Source organism: Ascaphus truei, chromosome 12 (genome assembly GCF_040206685.1).
Source record: "Ascaphus truei isolate aAscTru1 chromosome 12, aAscTru1.hap1, whole genome shotgun sequence".
NCBI classification, from domain to species: domain Eukaryota; kingdom Metazoa; phylum Chordata; class Amphibia; order Anura; family Ascaphidae; genus Ascaphus; species Ascaphus truei.
This window is the reverse complement of record NC_134494.1, coordinates 44716320-44737282: the sequence shown is the minus strand read 5'-3', so window position 1 is coordinate 44737282 and position 20963 is coordinate 44716320. Positions and strand designations below refer to the sequence as shown.

At 49.7% G+C, this 20963-nt stretch overlaps 1 protein-coding gene across 3 annotated transcripts in view; it reads right to left on the bottom strand.

Annotated features, from left to right (window-relative positions):
- Window positions 1–4064: 4064 nt before the first annotated feature.
- Window positions 4065–20963, bottom strand: part of PAMR1 (peptidase domain containing associated with muscle regeneration 1) — a 38554-nt gene continuing 21655 nt past the window's right edge. For all 3 annotated transcript variants that reach the window (XM_075567563.1, XM_075567564.1, XM_075567565.1), the window contains exons 6-11: window positions 20640–20747; window positions 17032–17244; window positions 14045–14111; window positions 9184–9416; window positions 7408–7700; window positions 4065–6002 (exon numbers count right to left, since the gene is read on the bottom strand). In XM_075567563.1, coding sequence (XP_075423678.1) covers window positions 5466–6002; window positions 7408–7700; window positions 9184–9416; window positions 14045–14111; window positions 17032–17244; window positions 20640–20747 — 1451 coding nt within the window. In that variant the 3' untranslated portion in view covers window positions 4065–5465. The remainder of the gene's footprint in view (window positions 6003–7407; window positions 7701–9183; window positions 9417–14044; window positions 14112–17031; window positions 17245–20639; window positions 20748–20963) is intronic.

Here is a 20963-nt window from a genome sequence, read left to right as displayed (position 1 = left end):
TCCGCCCAAAGATGTATGGCGCTGATATAAATTAATACAAAGGATAGAATACAATTACATCGAATAAAATAATGTCATGAGATCAAAACCAATCACAGACCTGAGCTCTGGGGTCTGCTGAAGGAAACTTGGTGTTTGAGCCACGTGAGATATATATATTTATAGAAAGGTTGAACTATGAGCATATAGAGAGCAGAATTAGGGGTGTGGGGGGGTGTCTCATTGGTGCATTATGCACAGAGGCACACAAGAGGGGTGCAGGGGGCACACAGGAACACAAAGGGCAAGGGGACACAGGGGGAATGCATGGGGCACACAGAGGGGTACAGGGGGCACACAGGATCACTGAAAGGGCAAGGGGACACAGGGGGAATGCATGGGGCACACAGAGGGGTACAGGGGGCACACAGGATCACTGAAAGGGCAAGGGGACACAGGGGGAATGCATGGGGCACACAGAGGGGTACAGGGGGCACACAGGATCACTGAAAGGGCAAGAGGACACAGGGGGGGGGGGGCACACAAGATACCAGGAAGCTCTTGGAGAAATGTGTGTGAATAGTTTATCAGATGAATCATGTCAGGATACATGGAGAGGGGAATTAAATAGCACAGGTATCATTAAATGTAAAACAGAAAGTCTAAACAAGGCACATATTAACCAACGAGGCCTGGGCCTGCGGAACCTACATGCATGTTATGGCAATGTGTATACATGCATGTTATGGCAATGTGTATACATGCATGTTATGGCAATGTGTATACATGCATGTTATGGCAATGTGTATACATGCAAGTTGTGGCAATGTGTATACATGCATGTTGTGGCAATGTGTATACATGCATGTTGTGGCAATGTGTATTCATGCATGTTATGGCAATGTGTATACATGCATGTTGTGGCAATGTGTATTCATGCATTTTATGGCAATGTGTATACATGCATGTTATGGCAATGTGTATACATGCATGTTATGGCAATGTGTATACATGCATGTTGTGGCAATGTGTATTCATGCATGTTATGGCAATGTGTATACATGCATGTTGTGGCAATGTGTATTCATGAATTGAGTGAATCCATTGGAGAAACACATTACAGACCACACTTAGATCTAGGAATGTGTGACAATTAGGGACAACAGAACTATTAATAATATTTTAATGTATCACAAGCTGTTATGTACACTGATATGTGTAAAACTACACGGGCCAGAAGGTACACAGGGAATGCCAGAAACCTCTGGGGACGGTATGATCTGATATATTCTGAAGCAGGGACCAGAGAATGTGCTATCAATAGGATCCCGGGGATTAGGATCTACTGGAGATAGAAGAAAAACAATGCACTAATCAGGGAGATAAGAATACAGAATGTCCCACTGATCCTGTTAAGAAGTTTAATATACTACAGTAATATTTACAGTGTTAACATGTGATGTCATGGTACAGTATATAATCACCAGGATCTTACAGGGGAGATTTAAATCTAACCATCCTAACACTCAGCCTCTGCTGACATCTACTGGAGACTCCAGTTACCACTGCAGGTCTTGGCCTGAGCATGGATGATATTGTGTTATTATAATGTTATGTATATACAATAATGTTATGTATATATTGAGACAATAATGTTGGTTGAAAACTGGGTTGTAGTTTGATGCCAACATATTTATTATTTGTTTTGACACCTTGAGCCAGTGATTTCCAACCTTTTTGTGCTTAAAGAACCCCGACCCTCTCTAATAGCAACTCTGTGATCACAGGCATTGTACATTCTTCTGTATTTGATACAATGTTCAAATAACCATACAATGCAGGGAACCCTTTAGGGAGTCCCGGGGAACCCTTTAGGGAGGCCCGGGGAACCCTTTAGGGAGGCCGGGGAACCCTTTAGGGAGGCCCGGGGAACCCTTTAGGGAGGCCCGGGGAACCCTTTAGGGATGCCTGGGGAACCCTTTAGGGAGGCCCGGGGAACCCTTTAGGGATGCCTGGGGAACCCTTTAGGGAGGCCCGGGGAACCCTTTAGGGAGGCCCGGGGAACCCTTTAGGGAGGCCGGGGAACCCTTTAGGGAGGCCGGGGAACCCTTTAGGGATGCCTGGGGAACCCTTTAGGGACGCCCGGGGAACCCTTTAGGGATGCCCGGGGAACCCTTTAGGGATGCCCGGGGAACCCAAGGGTTCCTAGGAACCCTGGTTGAAAAACACTGCCTTGAGCTATATGCTGCTGCAGCTTCTACCCAGACCTGGAAATGTTACCGCCAAGATTAACCCCTTTGTTACATTGCTTCACTGAGCTTATATAAATATATATATATATATATATATATATATATATATATTGCATATATACATATATATATATATATATATATATATATATGCAATACGATACCGTTTGGAAACGAAATCAGCAGGCAGCACTCCAGAATTGAACAAAGTGTATTGAAAAAATAAACACAAAACCAACGTTTCGGTCAACGAATGGGACCTTTGTCAAGATGGTGCGAGGCATATATATATATACACACACACACACACACAGGCCTTTATTTGGTCCAATTCTAACCCCTTTTCTGTCCCTGGTCCCCACAACACATAACTTTGCAATCATTGCTGAATGCTCTGACAGGAGAGGTTAAAGGCCTGGCAGTGTGGGTCAGTGGCCAGAATAATTGGCAGTAGCTGGACCAATAATGTGCTGCGAGCTATAATAGAAAGAAATCTTTGCGCGTGCAGTCATACTCAGCGCTGCTTTATACTTCAGCACTTGGCTTTGTCTCTGCTCTCATATGAGAAACATGCATTCATTTTTTCCTGCAGAGCAGCACACGCAGACGGTCATTAAGATGCACGATTCAGTTCTTCGGAGGACTCGTTAGGCCCTCGCAAGGTTTGAGCCCCAAGGCGTCCCATGAAATGACACACATTATTAACTCCTTGGCTGCCACAGAGACTTGCACTGCATTATTATTATTTGCATATGTGTTAACAGCAAAGTCTGCTCAATTCTTCCGATCCCAAGCATACACATTCACTGTTTGAACATGTCCGAAGATTAAAATAGCTTTTATTTATTATACATTGTGAAGTGCTGCATTCAATCCCTTACACCAGGGGGCTCAACTCCAATCCTCAAGACCACCCAACAGGTCAGGTTTTAAGGATATCCCTGCTTCAGCACAGGTGGTTCAATCAGTGGCTCAGTTGAAGACTGAGCCACTGATTTAGCCACCTGTGCTGAAGCAGGGACTGATTGAGCCACCTGTGCTGAAGCAGGGACTGATTGAGCCACCTGTGCTGAAGCAAGGATATCCTTAAAACCTGACATGTTGGGGGTGGGGGTGTCTTGGGGACTGAAGTTGAGACCCTCCCCCTCCCCCCCTTACAGAATTCTTTCTTAGGCTGCGTCCCGCTAGCGCTGAGCTCGCTGAGCGGGCGGTGCTTGGCGAGGTGACTTGCACACACGCTCACCGGCGCTCAGGTAAACAAATTTTTTCAACTTTCTTGCGCACTCAGCTTCCCCTCCAGCGTAACCGCTGAGCGCACTCAGCTTCCCCTCCAGCGTAACCGCTGAGCGCACTCAGCGGGGACAAAGCCTTATTCTGCCCTACAATATTCAGTGCATTATGTAACGCCCAGGTCCTCACCATACACATCGTCCATATTGTTTTATATGAGACCGGCAGCCCTGCTCGCCCTCATATCACGTTATACTGTGGTTTCTTGCGGCGTATTGTTGCGCAGATTATACATACTGTATATTGCTTGTGCTTGTAACACGAGTTACCTGCAGCACTGCTATTAGCATCAGAGAGAATGCAGGGTGTTGAGATTAAGGGTGAGTGTAAGAAGTGGGTGAGTGTGGTGGGTTTGTGCGTGTGATGAGCAGGGGTGCTCACGAGTTTTAACAAATCCCCCAGGGGTGCCTGTGTTTCTAAAAGGTTGAGAACCGCTGGACTGCACACTTACCCCGTAAGCGGTTCTCAACCTTTTAGAAACACGGCCACCCCTGGGGGATTTGTTAAAACTTGTGAGCACCCCTGCTCATCACACGCACAAACCCACCACACTCACCCACTTCTTACACTCACCCTTAATCTCAACACTCTACATTCAGTCTACCCCTTGTCACATAGCACTCTCATCACCTACTCCACATTCACGGCGGGGAGGCTGAGATCTGCCTTTCCTCTTCTCTGTGTCGGGCTGGGAGAGGAGAGTGAGAACTGGAGGATCCCAGGACCTCTCTCTGATGGGCTGGGAGAGGTGAGTGAGAACTGGAGGATCCCAGGATCTCTCTCTGTGTCGGGCTGGGAGAGGAGAGTGAGAACTGGAGGATCCCAGGATCTCTCTCTGTGACGGGCTGGGAGAGGTGAGTGAGAACTGGAGGATCCCAGGATCTCTCTCTGTGTCGGGCTGGGAGAGGAGAGTGAGAACTGGAGGATCCCAGGATCTCTCTCTGTGACGGGCTGGGAGAGGAGAGTGAGAACTGGAGGATCCCAGGATCTCTCTCTGTGACGGACTGGGAGAGGAGAGTGAGAACTGGAGGATCCCAGGATCTCTCTCTGTGACGGACTGGGAGAGGAGAGTGAGAACTGGAGGATCCCAGGATCTCTCTCTGTGACGGGCTGGGAGAGGAGAGTGAGAACTGGAGGATCCCAGGATCTCTCTCTGTGACGGGCTGGGAGAGCAGTGCGAGGAGAGGTGGATTCCAGGCTCTCTGTGTGGGGGAGAGAGAGGAGAGCAGGTACAGGTGGATCCCAGGCTCTCTGTGTGGGGGAGAGAGAGGAGAGCAGGTACAGGTGGATCCCAGGCTCTCTGTGTGGGGGAGAGAGAGAAGAGCAGGTACAGGCGGATCCCAGGCTCTCTGTGTGGGGGAGAGAGAGGAGAGGCGGATCCCAGGCTCTCTGTGTGGGGGAGAGAGAGATCACAGCCTCAGTCTCTAAACAGCACTGGATGTGGCAGTTGGGCAGCCAGCACAGTATTTCCCCAGGGGGTCGTGGCACCCTGGTCAGAGGGTCGTGGCACCCTGGTCAGAGGGTCGTGGCACCCTGGTTGAGAAACCCTGGCGTGGAGCTTTGCCTTTATAGGGACACCTTTACAGTAACATTGTAACAGGTCTTCTAAAACATTTAAATATATCCCATCCCTATCCAAGGAACATATGGGTGTTATAGGAAGCCCCCCAGCTGAGTGAGTGGCACAGTCCTCTATGCCACCTTGCCTGGGTATATTGCACTTAGTGATGCCATTTACTGGCCCAACATGAAAGTTCCTATTACATAATGTCTGTGTCCAGAGAACTGAATAAGAGAGTTTTGTGAGCCAGGAATCCTATATATAGTTATGTATATGAGTTATTGTCACACGGGTCACTCCTCACAGTGTTATCTGGCCATCTTCTCATTAGCGCTATAATAAGCCCCCGTACAACTGGACGATAGCCCTGTTCTGCCAAGCGGCTATTTCATATTTTTCTCCAGCCAGTCTTTGAAATGAGCCACTTTAGTGTACCCTGTGTACAGCTCCCGGCTGCAGGACTTGTCATAGCCCCAGCTGACCAGTCCCATGAGATGCCAGTTGCCCTCTGGGGCAGTTGTCCCTGGCAGCAGCACAGTCGCGATGCCGCCTGTCTCTGAGGGGCAGATGTGCGGAGTAGTCCCCGGTGCCTGCCCAGCGCAGAACATGTTCTCGGTAACGCTGACGGAGACGCCGTTCTCCTCGTACTGCTGCTCACACAGCAGAGAGTCCACGGGCTGCCCGAGCCCCGCACGAATTGTCTCATTCTTGTAGCCCGGCTCTTTGGGGTCAGTGAGTATCTTCCAGCCGGTGATGACAATCCTGGTGTCCAGCGTGGCTGAGCCCAGCTCCGTGGCAGAGGCGAGGCACACAGGCTGCACGTGGTCACTCACTCGGGCCTTGTCCAGAAGCTTGATGACAGCAATGTCAGAATCCAGCAGGACGGGGTCATAGTTTGGATGCACGATGACTGCAGAAATCTGCGGGTGGGAGGAACATGTGACACATTAAAAAGTGCAGGTCCCACTCAGTCAGTCCTAATAAACCTGACCATTTACTTGGACAATGAAGTCACATTTTCAGGGATTCTTAAAGAAGGCCATCCTGTGACTTTTATGATATACTGTACATACATACATACATACATACATACATACATACATACATACATATATATATGTGAGAGACCCCGCTCACTAACTCACTTACCTGCCCTCACTAACTCACCCACTCACTCGCCCGCTTACTAACTCACCCGCCCACTCACAAACTCACCCACCCACTCACTAACTGACTAACTCACCCACCCAGTCACTAACTCACCCAGTCACTAACTCACCCACCCACAGAGAGAGGGCAATGGGGAGCAGAGATAGGGGGTGAGTGGACAGAGAGGGGGAGCGGGACCATTCAATCCCGGGCAACGCCGGGTATATCAGCTAGTATATATATATATATATATATATATATATATATATATATGTAGTATACTATATAACTCAGCTCTGATCACTGAAACGTTGAATTCTTTTCTCAGAGCAATCAGCTCTGTATAATTCAATGCAATTGCCATAGTGCTATCTGAGGTTTGTCTTGAAGCAGCATAAATAAATGCTCACATTGAATGTCACAGCCTCCTTACTTTCCAGGAGAGCCCGCAGATCACTCTTTGTACAGGAATATGCTCCCTGTTCATTATGCACCGAAGCCTCATAATCAGGGGGAATTCCAGCCATTGGGATGGAGCTAAGATCTTTCAGAGCAAAGGAAACACGCTCTCTCTGCATGTTAAACTATAATTTAGGATTATTCCAAGGAGGGAGGTAAATTGATCTTGGGATCACCTGGTTTAAGGGTCAGATAATGAGACATTCGGTAACTGTAGCTCTTACTTGGGACTGAAACAAACTGCATGTTTTAATCGGGATGCTCCAGTTTCCTCCGGAACCAGTTCCAGAAAAATAAAAGCTGGGCTTATCGTTTAATATTTTTCTGGATGTATAACGGGTAAAACTGGCTCTGAGATTAGGACACGACCCTGTAAAAAGGGAGATCTGCCCCATTATGGGGGGGGGGCGGGGCATCAAGGCAAAAGTGGTACCAATCGGGGGTAAAGACCATGTATCAAAGTCAAATATCCTATTGCATCCTATGAGATTTTTGCTTTGCCGCACGGCTGCACTTTTGCCTGGATACAGAGGTCCCTATGTGCCTTTTGGGAAGGGTCCCTGTCCTTGTGGTACCAAACCGCAATCTTCCGACCAGGGATATTTCTGTGGTTCTTCCTTACACAGAGCGGTGAATAAAGACAACATCACAGGGGCGTGATAATTCAATGCTACCCTGCTATGTGCAGCCCTAATCTCAGTTGCCATGGTTACTGACACGGAGATGCTGCTGGCTCTTCTCCTCCCGCGTGTCGTCCCGGTAGAATTTTCCCAGCACCACTTTCAGCTCCGCCGCCTTGATGACCGAGCTCTTCCCCAGATCCGTCACGCAGTGCGCAGCCGTCACCACCGTGCGCTCGTTCAGCAGGGCCCCACTGCACACCAGCACCCAGGCGCCCTTCCGAAGGCTCGCGTCCTTCACCCCGTTGGACCTGCGGTACAGGGCCGCCTGCCAGGACCACCGCGACTCCCCCAATCGCTGGGCTGTGAAGTTCTCCATTTTCCCGCAAACTGCCAAACAGAGAAAATATCACAAAATGGGAGCCCCCCCCCGACACACAGAAGCATACAAGCACCGGTGCAAAAAGAAAATAAATATGGCATGAGAATAAGTATAACTTAGACCTCACATATGTGCAGAGACTGCTCACAGGAAATCAGGACATGTATGCACGAATGTATGTATGTGTGTATGTGTATGTATGTGTTTGTATGTATATGTATGTATGTGTATGTATGTATGTGTATGTATGTATGTGTATGTATGTATATCTTTATTGGTTTATTGGTATAGCGCCATCGATGTACATAGCCTTCCAAAGCAATAATAAATGCAACACTTTAATAAGAGACGTAATGGGAAGAAGTGCTTCAAACATAAATGTATACATTAGGAAAAGGAGTCGCTGCCCCGAAGAGCTTTCACTCTAAGTGGCATGTAGGAAAAACGTAGAGACTGTAGGAGGGCGTTCTGGTAAAGTGTGTATGCAAGTGGGCTTGGTAAATGCATATGCAAGGGGTGAGTACTTTGCAGGTACTGAAATGCTAAATGAAAGAGTTCTTTTTGGGAGGATATTAAGGGGAAGGGCATTCCAGAGGTGCGGGGCAGTCAGTGAGAAAGGTTTTAGGTGGGAGAGGGCTTTAGATACAAAGGGGGTAGAGAGAAGACATCCTTGAGCAGAAAGCAAGAGTGAAGCCGGTATTGGAGTGCAAACCCTAAAATGGATAGAAGGGAAATTATATTAGTAATAAAGGATTTAATGGGAGAGGGTAGCAACACAGCAAAGAAGTAAAGACACTTTTAGTAGAGAAGTGATTCTGGCAGCAGCATTTAGGGTACATTGTAGATGAGAATGGTGAGAGGCAGGAAGGTCAAACAGTAAGTAGAAGGTTATAGTAGTCAAGCTGGGAGAGATTGGGAGCATAAGAGTTGTAACTGTAGGGGCCAACAGAGGAGCAAGCGTATCTTTACAATACTACAGAGGGACAAAATGACATGTTTTAGTGACAGTAAGAATCTGAGAGGACAGTGTGAGGGAGGAGTAAAATGTAACCGAGCTCCACCTCCTTCGTCTGATGAAAGGTCCATATAGGAGCTGAAACGTTGTCCGTTTCTGCTACCCTCAGTAATAAATCATCCAGAATGTATTCATCAAGATGTAAGACATTTTACTCCTCCCAGGGGGTGACTGCCACTCACTATATGCTGCCCGCTGTTTGTGTTGGCTGCACAGCTGCTTCCCTACAAATCATTTGTTCTCTTCCCTTTTTTGGCTTTTAATAAAGTAGATGCCACTTTCTTTAAAACAATGAACGTTTCAATTAAAAAGAGACCGTGGTACCATCACCATGCTGCGCATCTCCCCTTATTTATCAAGGTAGAGGACGATGCAGAGACCCCCTGTATTTCTCCCATATCTGCATTAATGGAGCACTCAGCTACACGCCCGTGGGACCACCAGGTCTCCCCCCAGAGTCAGAGAAAGGCTCTTACCAGGGACACAGGACGGAGCACGTCCACTCCACTTCCCACTCTTCAGGCAGGTCCTCCGGCTGCTCCCCGTGCGCCGGTAGAAGGGAGATATGCAGCTGTACTGTAGCTGTGTGTGCAGGTGCTGGTACCCCTGCGGCAGGTCGCCGGGAGGCAGGGCTGACCTCTTGGTTGGGTAGATTTCATGCTTGTCCTTGGTGGACGAGGCGGAGTATAACTGGTGCAGTGGGGTTTCCCTGCGCAAACACACAGAACGTGGTCAGGGGACGGGAGCAGAGGGCAGTGGGCAGTCACATGTCCTCTGCATGACTACAATGTAACAGTGCAGTGGGGGCATGGCACAGCCTCGCAGCACACAGTGTGGGCATACAATGCTGGTTACAGAAGCAGTAACAGTAATTAGTAACTGTCAGGGAACGGGGAAACAAAGCAAATGTAAAGCAGGGGAAAGCGGTTAAATTGTCCCGTATGTTTCGTTTTATAAGCAGCTCTGTGATCTGTAACAAGCCTTTATAACAGCACGTACATCAGTAACATTATAATTCAGCTTTCGGGGTTATTTTCAAAGTTACATTCGTCCTTAACCCCTTCAGTGCTGGAGAAGGCTGCAATGCATTGCTCTGCGTATAGTACAGCCGCTTTTGACTCTCACATTTACACACTTCTCTCTTCCCCATTCTCTGTATCTCTTCCTTTACTTTATCCCGTTCTCTCCCCACCCCGATGTTATAATATCTAACTTTTCTACAGCCCTCTCCATATTGCAGTGTGACGCATTTTGCAGTCACGAATTGCACCTCCTCATATACCGTGCCTACCCACCCACCACGCCTCCTCACCTACTTACCTCTTCAATCTTTGCTTCTACGCCTGCGGTGTGCCTGGACCAAGGCACATACCCACCCTATCCCGTCATTGTGTCGGTCCCAGAACTTCCACTGTACCTCTAACTGCCCACCCCTCCAATCTTACCCACATTCCCTGTCTCCCCTGCCTCCCTTTTTCCTTCTCATGGTGGAATACACACTGTATGTGCAACAAACTAACCACTTCCCTTTTCTTCCCAACTCCTTCAAACTTCTGCCCATCACTGAGACATGGCTAACTCCTGCTGACAATGCGTCAACTGATTACCTGTCCTATCCTAGGACCTTGGAGGCCTCTCCTTCAGTCATTAATAACAATAATAGCAGCATGCTCTTGTATAGCGCTGCTAGTTTTACGTAGCGTTTTACAGAGACATTTTGCAGACACAGGTCCCTGCCCCGTGGAGCTTACAATCTATGTGTTTGGTGCCTGGGGCACAGGGAGATAAAGTGACAAGGTCACAAGGAGCCGACACTGGGAATTGAACCAGGTTCCCCAAACTCAGTGCCAGTCAGTGTCTTTACTCACTGAGCCGCTCCTTCTCCCAGGTTCCCCTGCTTCACACTCAGTGTCAGTCAGTGTCTTTACTCACTGAGCCGCTGCTTCTCCCAGGTTCCCCTGCTTCACGCTCAGTGCCAGTCAGTGTCTTTACTCACTGAACCACTCATTCTCCTAGGTTCCGCTGCTTCACACTCAGTGTCAGTCAGTGTCTTTACTCACTGAGCCGCTCCTTCTCCCAGGTTCCCCTGCCTCACACTCAGTGCCAGTCAGTGTCTTTACTCACTGAGCCGCTCCTTCTCCCAGGCTCCCCTGCTTCACTCTCAGTGCCAGTCAGTGTCTTTACTCACTGAGCCGCTCCTTCTCCCAGGTTCCCCTGCCTCACTCTCAGTGCCAGTCAGTGTCTTTACTCACTGAGCCGCTCCTTCTCCCAGGTTCCCCTGCTTCACGCTCAGTGCCAGTCAGTGTCTTTACTCACTGAGCCGCTATTTCTCCCAGGCTCCCCTGCTTCACACTCAGTGCCAGTCAGTGTCTTTACTCACTGAGCCGCTGCTTCTCCCAGGTTCTCCTGCTTCACACTCAGTGCCAGTCAGTGTCTTTACTCACTGAGCCGCTCCTTCTCCCAGGTTCCCCTGCCTCACACTCAGTGCCAGTCAGTGTCTTTACTCACTGAGCCGCTCCGTCTCCCAGGTTCCCCTGCTTCACGCTCAGTGCCAGTCAGTGTCTTTACTCACTGAGCCGCTCCTTCTCCCAGGTTCCCCTGCTTCACGCTCAATGCCAGTCAGTGTCTTTACTCCCTGAGCCGCTGCTTCTCCCAGGTTCCCCTGCTTCACACTCAGTGCCAGTCAGTGTCTTTACTCACTGAGCCACTCCTTCTCCCAGGTTCCCCTGCTTCACTCTCAGTGCCAGTCAGTGTCTTTACTCACTGAGCCGCTGCTTCTCCCAGGTTCCCCTGCTTCACGCTCAGTGCCAGTCAGCGTCTTTACTCACTGAGCCGCTCCTTATCCCAGGTTCCCCTGCTTCACTCTCAGTGCCAGTCAGTGTCTTTACTCACTGAGCCGCTCCTTCTCCCAGGTTCCCCTGCTTCACGCTCAGTGCCAGTCAGTGTCTTTACTCACTGAGCCGCTCCTTCTCCCAGGTTCCCCTGCTTCACACTCAGTGCCAGTCAGTGTCTTTACTCACTGAGCCGCTGCTTCTCCCAGGTTCCCCTGCTTCACTCTCAGTGCCAGTCAGTGTCTTTACTCACTGAGCCGCTGCTTCTCCCAGGTTCCCCTGCTTCACACTCAGTGCCAGTCAGTGTCTTTACTCCCTGAGCCGCTGCTTCTCCCAGGTTCCCCTGCTTCACACTCAGTGTCAGTCAGTGTCTTTACTCACTGAGCCACTCCTTCTCCCAGGTTCCCCTGCTTCACTCTCAGTGCCAGTCAGTGTCTTTACTCACTGAGCCACTCCTTCTCCCAGGTTCCCCTGCTTCACTCTCAGTGCCAGTCAGTGTCTTTACTCACTGAGCCGCTGCTTCTCCCAGGTTCCCCTGCTTCACACTCAGTGCCAGTCAGTGTCTTTACTCACTGAGCCGCTGCTTCTCCCAGGTTCCCCTGCTTCACACTCAGTGCCAGTCAGTGTCTTACTCACTGAGCCGCTCCTTCTCCCAGGTTCCCCTGCTTCACTCTCAGTGCCAGTCAGTGTTTTTACTCACTGAGCCGCTGCTTCTCCCAGGTTCCCCTGCTTCACTCTCAGTGCCAGTCAGTGTCTTTACTCACTGAGCCGCTGCTTCTCCCAGGTTCCCCTGCTTCACACTCAGTGCCAGTCAGTGTCTTTACTCCCTGAGCCGCTGCTTCTCCCAGGTTCCCCTGCTTCACACTCAGTGTCAGTCAGTGTCTTTACTCACTGAGCCACTCCTTCTCCCAGGTTCCCCTGCTTCACTCTCAGTGCCAGTCAGTGTCTTTACTCACTGAGCCACTCCTTCTCCCAGGTTCCCCTGCTTCACTCTCAGTGCCAGTCAGTGTCTTTACTCACTGAGCCGCTGCTTCTCCCAGGTTCCCCTGCTTCACACTCAGTGCCAGTCAGTGTCTTTACTCACTGAGCCGCTCCTTCTCCCAGACACCCAGAGCTGGTGATAGACATGGTGGGGTAGGAGACGTCCTTCCCTGCTCTTGTTACCCTTTTCTGTCACATCTCCTTGCTCGCCCTTATTCTGTTCCTTTGAAGATCGCACTTTGTCTCTCCTCCCCTGTCCTGGACCCACCTCACAGCCTTTAACATTCTTATCCACAGCCCAAACTTCCCAGCTACTACCCGTGCCAGGGTTATTGTGGGTAGCGGGGGTGGGTGAAGGGGGTATTTGGCCTTTGGTGGGGGTTTAGGCCTTGCGGGAGGGGGCGGGGGTTACGGGTAGACTTAACCCCTTCATTACCGTAGCGGATAGCCGTTATGGTAATAAAGCTGCTTTAATATATTTTTAATAATAGTGTGCGGGAGCAGGGGGTCTCCTGAGCTAAACCACATTGATTTCTGGCTCAGGGACACCCTGCTTCCTGAGTTACAGGCCCCATTATGGGGTGCCAGTATCTCCTATGCAAGGAAATGTCCCGATCACGTGACGCGGGAATCCAAAGCATAGGAGATACCAGCACCCCATAAAAGGACTTGTATCTCGGGAAGCAGGGGGTCCCCGAACCTGAAACCAACGCGGTTCAGCTCCGGAGACCCCCCGCACATCTAAACTATTAATATTTTTTATACGCTGAGATTTCCGCTGAGAGAGGCGGATCTCGCCAGGGGAACCCTTATCGGCAGGGCATCTCGACACCGGCACCTCGCCATGTTTGCTCCCGCTGCTCTCACAGGTATTCGGCCCTTCCTGCATACCGCGAGAGCAACTCTGCAAAACCATGGCGAGTTCCAAGCCCTGCCGAAAGGACATTAGCGCCGTTTACAGCATAGGCCCCATTGTGAGAGATTGAGAGAGATTGCAAGAGATTGTGAGAGATTGTGAGAGATTGCAAGAGATTGCGAGAGATTGCGAGAGATTGTGAGAGATTGTGAAAGATTGAGAGAGATTGCAAGAGATTGCGAGAGATTGTGAGAGTTTGAGAGATTGCGAGAGATTGCGAGAGATTGAGAGAGATTGCGAGAGATTGTGAGAGATTGAGAGATTGCGAGAGATTGCGAGAGATTGCGAGAGATTGCGAGAGATTGCGAGAGATTGTGAGAGATTGCGAGAGATTGTGAGAGATTGCGAGAGATTGCGAGAGATTGCGAGAGATTGCGAGAGATTGTGAGAGATTACGAGAGATTGCGAGAGATTGCGAGAGATTGCGAGAGATTGCGAGAGTTTGAGAAATTGCGAGAGATTACGAGACATGGTGAGACATGGTGAGACATGGTGAGACATGGTGAGACATGGTGAGACATGGTGAGACATGGTGAGACATGGTGAGACATGGTGAGACATGGTGAGAATTTGAGAGAGACTGCGAGAGATTGATGCGGACATTCTCACCTGGACTGAGCCTGTGAAGGGAGGACCCTTTGTCTCACCAGGTCTGTAATCTTCGGTTCCCTGCACGCTGAAACACGGGGACAGCCCGTTACTCTCTCAGTGATCAGTAAAAAGGAGATACAGTTACCCATGATAACAACACAAAGTTCAAGTTTAAAGAGGCAATGCATGCGGGCTGTATAACACCTCTTACCACGCCAGAGGGCGCTGCTATAGAAGGGGCAGGCAAAAGGGGGGCAAGGACAGTGCTTTGTGTAACAGGTTACATGGACCAGTTTTGGGGCTTTGGGGTTGGGGGAGGGGGGTGGGGGTGTTACTATATTTAGCTAATGTGTTTGGTAATAAATCTGGTTGCCAGTCCCCACAGCCAAAGGCAGTTTGTTCTCTTTGCTCTGTCTCTTGTTTGCAAAGTAATTATAAAACCATCATTCCTTAAACAGCAAAACATAAGGAGCTGATATGCTCGAAATCAGTGCTCCCGGAGAAAAGAGAAACATATTCATTTTCACCAAGATACAACTATGTAAAATGGTTACTTCAAAGTGGGCGGGATCTTTCTAGGACCGACAAATACATTGAGAAGTTGATGTCCCTTTTTTTACCCACAATAACTTCTATCATGTGTGGTTAAAAAAAAAATATATATATATATATATATATATATATATATATATATATATATATATATACACAGTGGTTGACAAATCACCAAAAAATCTACTCGCCACACAAAAAAAATCTACTCGCCACCTAGTACCAAACGTGTGCTGCTTGGGCCAATATTTACTCGCCCGGGGGTTAAATCCCCTCGCCCGGGGCGAGCAAATGTATAGGTTTGTCGAACACTGTATATATATATCTGTAACAGATCGTCAATTGAAAGAACTAAATGTGTGTATTTGAAAGGAATCCTTTGTGGTTTGTGAGCGGAACCGGATCAGGAGTAGCGTTAGCGGGTTGGCGGGTTCCGTGTACGGTAACTATGTATCTGCTCTTGTGAACGTGTGTGAGGAAACAGACGGGCGTTCCGGATTCTTGCTGCGTTTCGTGAGCAGATAAAGCCCTTAGGAGGTATTTTTCTGATTATTCACTGGAATTACCTTGAAATTGTAATTACAGTGAAGATATCCACTTCCAATCTGCCTGGCTGGACATGTGTAATCCGCATAAAGGGACACCGCGATCACAGAGGGTCTCGGCAGGCACCGAAACGGGTTAACCCCTCCAAGGCTGCAATACTGTGTTTTAAATGACATATGTCTCCCCGAATACCCGCTCCTATCTCAGCCCCAGTTTCAGATGCAATAGCAAGGAGCGTGAGAACAATAAAAGGAGTTATATATGTATGTATGTCTTTATTTATATAGCGCCATTCATGTACACAGCGCTTCACAGCAGTAATACACGTGACAATCATATAAATAACAAATATTACAAATAACACATAATGGGAATAAGCGCCTCAGACATAAAGGAACCATTTAGGAAAAGGAGTCCCTGCTCCGAAGAGCTCACAATCTAATAGGTTGGTAGGAATAATGTACAGAGGCAGTAGGAGGGCGTTCAGGTAAGTGCGTCTGCAGGGGGCCAAGCTTTATGTATGAGGTGTATAGTATTAGCCACGGAGCCACTCATATGCTTCGTTAAAGAGGTGTGTTTTAAGGTGGCTCTTAAAGGTGGATAGAGAGGGTGCTAGTCGGGTATTGAGGGGAAGGGATTTCCAGAGGTGCGGGGCAGTGAGAAAGGTTTAAGGTGGGAGAGGGCTTTAGATACAAAGGGGGTAGAGAGAACGCAATAGTTATGCTTCCCACTGACGGTATAAATCCCCACCCAGCACGTAAGTGACATGCCAACCGTTAGCCGCTGTGCCAAATGGACGTACCTTCTGCATCGCATTTTGTACGTGACGCAAATCTCTCCGGCTGACGGGTTAATGCTCAAACACAGGGAGAAACAGTGGCCAGCGGGGGGCCACGTCTAGCCACTGTATTTTAAAGCAGCATGGGAATCGGGGTGCCCTTCAGAACAGAACGGTGCTATTTAACTGGTAAAGTTACCGGGTTTAAAGCTCCCTCCGGGGATAAAACATGGCCGCCAAATCTGGCAGCTCACACGGAGCACTAGGAAGTTACAGATGATGTTGCGGCTTCCTATTGGATGACCAGTTAAATCCCCTGGACAGACAGGAAGTAACACTGGTACCTTAATTGTTAAGCATCCCGGAAATAGGAGCCGGCTCTAGGGACCACCAGCCCCCTGAGATACAAACCAGTGAAGGCACCAGAGGGTAACCCATCCTATATCATAGGGAGGGTAATAATTAGCGTGATTGCTGCTTTGCATGTATTGGAAGCCGGGGGTCTCTCTCCGCAACTGAGCTGCGTTCATTTCAGCTCCAGGGACCCCTTATTCCAGAGATACTTAGTGGGGAGTGCTGCCGGTACTATCCCCTCCAGGGGAAACAAAATGGAGGCCTAAATCTCCCAGCATCATGCGGACCAATAGGAAGCCACGACATCACCTGTTGCCACTTCCTTTTGGCTCCCATGAGTGAGATTTAAACCCCCAAGAAGAGAAATCTTTGTTGGGAAGTACATCAAGAAGCAGGGGGTTCCAGGACCTCAAATTAACACGGGTCCGCTCCGGAGAGACCCCCTTAACCTATACACGTAAAACAAATGTGGGGTGGGGGTGGGGGAGGAAACAGCCCTTTTAATCACTGCAAGAAGGTAATTGCTCCCTGCAAAACCAAATCAGCCCAGGGTGTCTTTATCCAATCACAGATCTCAAATGACTTTCTTCCTGGGTGTAATTAATGGCTGACACGAGTGACACTATTGAAGTCATTGGAGGTTCCCGTGCCACAGCGCCCAGGCTGTTAATAAATCCTGCCTGGGAAGATCTCCCTCTGGTTTAGTCTCCGTGGCCTGCACGCGTGGCCTGCACGCGTGGCCGGCCACGCAGCATTACAAAGCCCCGTCACATACCTTTAATGCAGATCGGCTGTTTGCCAGACCACTGCCCGTCCTCCAGGCACGTCCTCTCCTGGTTCCCGCTCAGGACGTACGAGTTGTTACAGAAGAAGGAGACGGTGGAGCCGATCTTCCCGTGCTGGCCGGGCCTCAGGCTGACCTGCTCCGATAGTTTTCTGTAGCCGTTCAGGGGGCCGCCAGGGTCCGCGCAGCTCGTCTCCTCTACAACTAACATGTCACAATAATCAGCAGGAAGCTGGGCACAGGGGGCACGTTTCACTGGGGGACACAAGATAAAGGGCGCACAGGTGGCACTTAGATTGTAAGCTCTGCGGGGCAGGGATTTCCTCTCCTATTGTTTGATTTTATGTTTGTCGCAGTTGTTGTATTATCGTTTTCTGTATTCATTTGCCTCTTTTTGGAGAGCATTGTGCAGTAGCGCAACCGGGGGGGGGGGGGGAGCAAGGGGGCTTCTGCACCCCCCAAGAATTGCTATCACACTTCCAGAGGCCCCACACTCCTCCCCCCCCCCCCCACACAGCAATGAGACTGATTGCCGTGGGAGAGCGAGGGGCCCTTCTCTTTCCGCATCACGGCGTCATGTGATGCTGCGTAGTCATGACAACGTCACGTGACGTCATTGCGACGGAACCCACTGGCACATGGTTGGTGCTAAAAATATAAGATATACATATATAAAAATGCTGCGATCTGCAAAGTGGGGCTGAAAATGCACCTGGCGAGTTTCTTCCTACATGGGGCTGGGGACAGGTTGTATGTGATTTTGGACTTCTCTGTGCGTGTTCCAATATCTTAAGTAAAGTTCTATTAAAGTTCCCAGGAAGTACCAAAGCGCATGATGTGCACCCAGGAAATATATATTTTATATCAAGATACAGACACAGGGAGAGAATAAGGAGCAGTGATCTGTGGGAGCAGGAAATCCCCAACTCCCCTAACAAATGCACACATCAAAAACGTAATTACGAGTGGGGAAAGAAGAGGGATGTGAAACATCTGGATTTCACAATTAATCAATAAAATGCCCCTGAAATGTTCAGCTCCTGCTCTGAGACAATCAATAATAAAACACCCCCCCCCCCCTAATGAGTTCCATGAGAAGCCACTCAGGTTTAATCTGTTCCTTGTACCAGCTGCCCACAGAGGGGGGGGGGGGGGGAGGGGGGGGAAGTGAATGGGGTCCTATTTTTGTAAAGTACCAAGTGACATATACCGCAACAAACACTCCTTTACACAACACATGGATAAATACCTGTGAACAAAACAGAACACACCTGGGGTAACTGGTGTGACGGTAGGGGTATATGTGGCTGCTTTTAAATAAAGCCTGCCAGTACCCCTACCTGTCAATGATATGATGTGGTTATTTCTGTATGTACAGTTTATTGTACCATTCCTATACAGTACCATTCCTATACAGTACCGTTCCTCTTAAAGGATGTAAAACAGTGACAGCTCGGTTCAAGAGTGTGGACCTGCAGGGGTTAACTCTCTCTTGCAAATCGAGCTGTAATCACATTAGAGTTTGGTATTGTGGGCCTGGACACTGATGGGATGAGGCCCATTGGTGAGGAACCAGGGAGAGGCCGACCACCTGCTGAGTGGACTCGCTCTGTAAGAAAGCTGTAAGCCCTGGGGGTCCATCTGTATGGTTTGTGTGTGGAAGGGGATTGTATCAGCATTGTCCTCGCCCACCTTCAACCCCAGTAATCTCATCAACCGAGTCTGGGGCCGTGTGCAGAGACCAGGAATATTGTTCCTGCCCAGACTGGCTGGCATCTCCCCGATTGGGACAGGGGTACAAATACGCCTTCTCCCCTGCCACAGAGAGTCAATCTGGACTGTATATTCTTGGGGAAGGCCGTGGGCTGACAGGGGACTGGGAGAGCCCCTGTAAAGGAAGAGCTGACAGGGAGTCAGCAGAAGGTAACTGAGGAGACCCAGGGCAGGGGTCTGGAGCATCCGGTGTTGCTGCGGTCTGTGTGCGCAGCGTTAGCCGGAGCTGTTTGGAGTGACGTAACTGTGGGGAATTTAAAACTGCTAGGCAGCGGAGAGCAAGACAGCGCTGCCCATACTACAGAGGACAGCGGCGCAAGTTGGGAACGCGTGTCGGGGTAAGCTTCCGGACGGAGCTCCTCGCACCTAGGACTTTAGGTTGTTACCCCAGTTACCCCAGTTGGGTGAGTTTGTGTGTGTGTTTAATGTACTGAAAGTTTGTGGGGACCTTTTCCAATAAATTCACTTTTGTTCCACTCTGCAGTTCTGTCTCGTGTTCTGATCCCTGCTGCACATTGTCCTGGTCTCCCGGGACACCTGGGAAATATTCTAATTTGGATCATTTGCATATCTCTCCCCCACATTCCCGGGTCTGGAGGCATGACCTAAGTAACGCCAAATGAAATCCCTGCGGTAACTAGAACAGACCTCTGTGAACATGCGTGGTTAGGGGGAACACCTCTTTTGAATCTCATTAGCGCTAACGGTCTATATACTTTAAGGCTCGCGCCTCGTCCAGTCAGTAACTGACTGTGGATCTGAGCCTCTCTCCAGAACTGTATAACCCTTCCCTATCTTGCAATCTCTCTATGCCAATTCTGTAAAGTGCTGTGTACAGAGTTTCTGTATATAAATTAAATATAGCTGGACATACATCTCCCGGGCAACATCCATCGTCGGTCTCTCTGCCTTTTCCAGCTAGTTCAGTACCTTCTCAGTAGAACAAATAATCCTGTGATGCATCTTCTCTGTCCCCCACTGTGCTTCTCTTATATATACTGTATTTACTGTGACACTGCCATCGATTGGGGGGGCCCAACTCCCCTCCTCAAGCCCCCCCGCCCCCCTCCCAAACAGGTCAGGTTTTCAGGACATCCCAGCTTCATCCCAGGTGGCTCAATCAGAGGCTCAGTTCAAGACTGAGCCTCTGATTGAGCCACCTGTGCTGAAGCAGGGACTAATTGAGCCACCTGTGCTGAAGCAGGGATATCCTGAAAACCTGACCTGTAGGAGAGGGGGGGGGGACTGGTGTTGAGCCCCCCTGGTATAGATCACTGCACACTGCTGCCTCACTAAATCCTTAATGGGCTGAGAGTAACCCGGGTAGCGCGCAGCCCGAGCTGTGAGGGGCGGCGTGTATTCTCTGAGCACAGAGACATTCCCAGCACTTGGTTGGAAAGTACAAACTGAGCTTTGAACAGGATCCCAGAGATACCCCCATGGTCGGGAATGGACCCGTGATAAGGGAAGTAGCACTGTACCGGGAATTATTCCACGCGTGGTGCACTGCAGGTTCCCTGACCACGCTCCTCTCTATCGATGGCTTATTTGGAGGCTGGCCGGAAGGTCAGCCTGCCCCGGGACTGGACCCCTGAGTTGGGATACACACATGAAGTATATTTATAGCGTGCTCTAATTAAGAAGGCGTAGTGTAAGTGAATTATTGCAGAGTCTCCCATTCCAATACATTGTCTCCATGGGAACCTGCACTCGTCGTGGGCTTGGAGCTGTAACTCCAGGAGTGCCGGGGGCTGTCCCTGGGTAGGGGCTCACTAAGGCGTCATGTCAGAGGAAGGTGCTGCGTTTGCACTGTACATGTCACTCACCACTTTCGCAGTGTCTCCCCGTGTACCCAGCCAGGCAGGCGCACTTATAGGATCCCGTGATCTGCACAACGCACGTCCCGTCGTGAAAGCAGGGCGAGGAAGAACACGCTGAAAGACAACCCAGGCACACAGCAATGAGAGGGGATTGTGGCAGCACAGAGATCCGGCGGCACAGAGATCCGGCTGCACAGAGATCCGGCGGCACAGAGATCCGGCGGCACAGAGATCCGGCTTCACAGAGATCCGGCGGCACAGAGATCCGGCGGCACAGAGATCTGGCGGCACAGAGATCCGGCAGCACAGAGATCCGGCGGCACAGAGATT